At 39.6% G+C, this 1857-nt stretch overlaps 1 protein-coding gene across 3 annotated transcripts; it reads right to left on the reverse strand.

Moving 5' to 3' along the window:
- Positions 1-6: 6 nt before the first annotated feature.
- Positions 7-1463, reverse strand: LOC107705329 (uncharacterized). Of its 3 annotated transcripts, XM_016508581.1 has the most exons (5): positions 1195-1463; positions 997-1065; positions 830-895; positions 584-697; positions 7-471 (listed from the first exon to the last, which is right to left on the reverse strand). In XM_016508581.1, exons 1-5 carry the CDS (start codon positions 1343-1345, stop codon positions 53-55), a joined length of 819 nt encoding a protein of 272 aa, XP_016364067.1. In that variant the 5' UTR covers positions 1346-1463; the 3' UTR covers positions 7-52. The 3 variants fall into 3 exon arrangements, with proteins under 3 accessions (XP_016364067.1, XP_016364068.1, XP_016364069.1); XM_016508582.1 differs by lacking the exon at positions 830-895; XM_016508583.1 differs by lacking the exons at positions 830-895; positions 997-1065.
- Positions 1464-1857: the final 394 nt, after the last annotated feature.

The raw sequence follows: 1857 nt of genomic DNA on the forward strand, positions 1-1857 counted from the left end.
CACACACACACACACACAAACCCACCCACGTCATACAAATATTTGTACATTTTTAAGCTTGATGTGAGTAATTCATTGCCACAGATTCTGACAATTTGTGGCGAACCCTGACAGCCCTTTTCCCTGTATATCTGCTGTAGTCATGCTCTGAACCAGAACTACATTTTCTGGGGCGTCCAGCTGTCAAACGCCGCCTAGAACCAGTCTTAGCTGTTCTTCGGGCCACTGCTGTTGGCTGACAGCCAATAATAGGACCTGGTCGTCTAGCAGCTCGTCTTAACGCTGCTGCACGTTTTGACACAGACATCCCTTTACCAAAGCAGTAAAATGCAGAGATCATTTGGGTCGGGTTGTGCTGCATCTTTTCAAGCTGCTTGGCCATTGTAGTCATGGCATCACTGTAGTCTGAGTTTTCAGCCATTTCACTGAGCAGTCCCAGCATCCGTCTCACAGGAGACTGAGGTAAAGGTGCTGTTTAAAGAGACAACAATAAAAAAATAAAAAAAACTTAGAAAAAGGTGCTTGGGCCCAAATAAACATCTAGACAGAATTTTTAATGTAACTCTAAGCTTCATGGACTCACCTCCCTCTGAGTTAACCTGTATACAGGGTTGGTTGGAGTATGAGTCCTCTTGCATAGGTGATGTTTGGTGCAATTGTGCAGAGATGGTGGAAGACAGGTCCAGCTGATGTGACTCTACAATTCATAAGATACAGATAGACAAATTGAAATGTTACAAGAGTGTTTCTGTTCAATATGCCACCATTAGAAAGAAAAGAAAAAAAAGAATACATAAAAAAACAGCACCATCCCTCCCTTTATACTGACCATCATCTTGAGCACTGAGATGATACTGATGATCAGTAGTGCAGGTTTCTTGCCTGGGAGGCATGTCTAAAACAAATGTATACTAATGTCACACTGCTGTACTAGTTGTTTTGTTAAGAATTAAGCATGTATGATGAAGTTTCTATGTCCCACTTGAACTTTCTTACCTGGAGCTAATGTGCTTGGCGTTGGCATATTTTGCCGTAAAGGGTTTAGAAAGTCAAGAGAAACTGAGGCTGTGAAGATGATGAACAGGACAAGTAATTAATAGAATTAGTTAATAGTTAAAATATCTAAAGAAGACAGTATTTAAAAACAGCATCAGTCAGTGTGTGTGACAACCTATGCTACAAAGAAATAATTACCTTTTGTTATTTTCAGCAGCTCAGCCCTCATTTCAGCTGTTGTGGGGAGAAAGTTGATGGCGGTGATGTTGTAATTTTGCACTACTGCTGCCTGGTGTTTGCATGGTGCCCCACTATGGCCAACTGGACAAGTGCAGAGCTCCAACTCCATGTCCACTGTATAGGTGTGCCCTGATGTGGACGATCTCACCTGAAATTTCTTTTCTCCAACCTAACAGTGACATAAAGACCAAAAATACAGACATACTGGATGTTTCTCAATTATAAGAATGCACAGAACGGACTTGCATTCTAGCGTAGACTGGTCTTGCCAGGCTATTGCTTTAAAGAATGAACTCGGAAGGACACTAGGACACAGTTTTACACACTAAAAATGTTTTGATAACATTATCAGGCAGTGTTCTAGTAATGTTTTCAGCGGGTAGTTTTATTTTAGTTCCCAGAACGTTCTCCTAAAAGGTAGGATAACATTCTCTAAAAACATTCTAAAACTGTTAAGTGAAAAACATTAAAAAAACATTAGTGACTACTGTTATAACAATGTTTCCAACAGGTAGTTGTATTTATGTTCGCAGAATGTTCTTTTAAAAGGTAGGATAACATTCTCTAATAACATTCTAAAACTGTTAAGTGAAAACATTGTTAAAACATTATTTTTCCATA

Source organism: Sinocyclocheilus rhinocerous, unplaced genomic scaffold (assembly GCF_001515625.1).
Source record: "Sinocyclocheilus rhinocerous isolate Xijiao unplaced genomic scaffold, SAMN03320098_v1.1 scaffold1796, whole genome shotgun sequence".
NCBI lineage: Eukaryota > Metazoa > Chordata > Actinopteri > Cypriniformes > Cyprinidae > Sinocyclocheilus > Sinocyclocheilus rhinocerous.

Excerpts from the sequence above, each read along its gene's own strand:
- LOC107705329 (XM_016508581.1), bottom strand. The coding sequence starts at position 1,345 with ATGGAGTTGGAGCTCTGCACTTGTCCAGTTGGCCATAGTGGGGCACCA. Across the intron at positions 1,066-1,194 it reads GCTGCTGAAAATAACAAAAG|CCTCAGTTTCTCTTGACTTT; the intron begins GTAATTATTTCT and ends TCATCTTCACAG. Across the intron at positions 472-583 it reads ACAGGTTAACTCAGAGGGAG|CACCTTTACCTCAGTCTCCT; the intron begins GTGAGTCCATGA and ends CTCTTTAAACAG.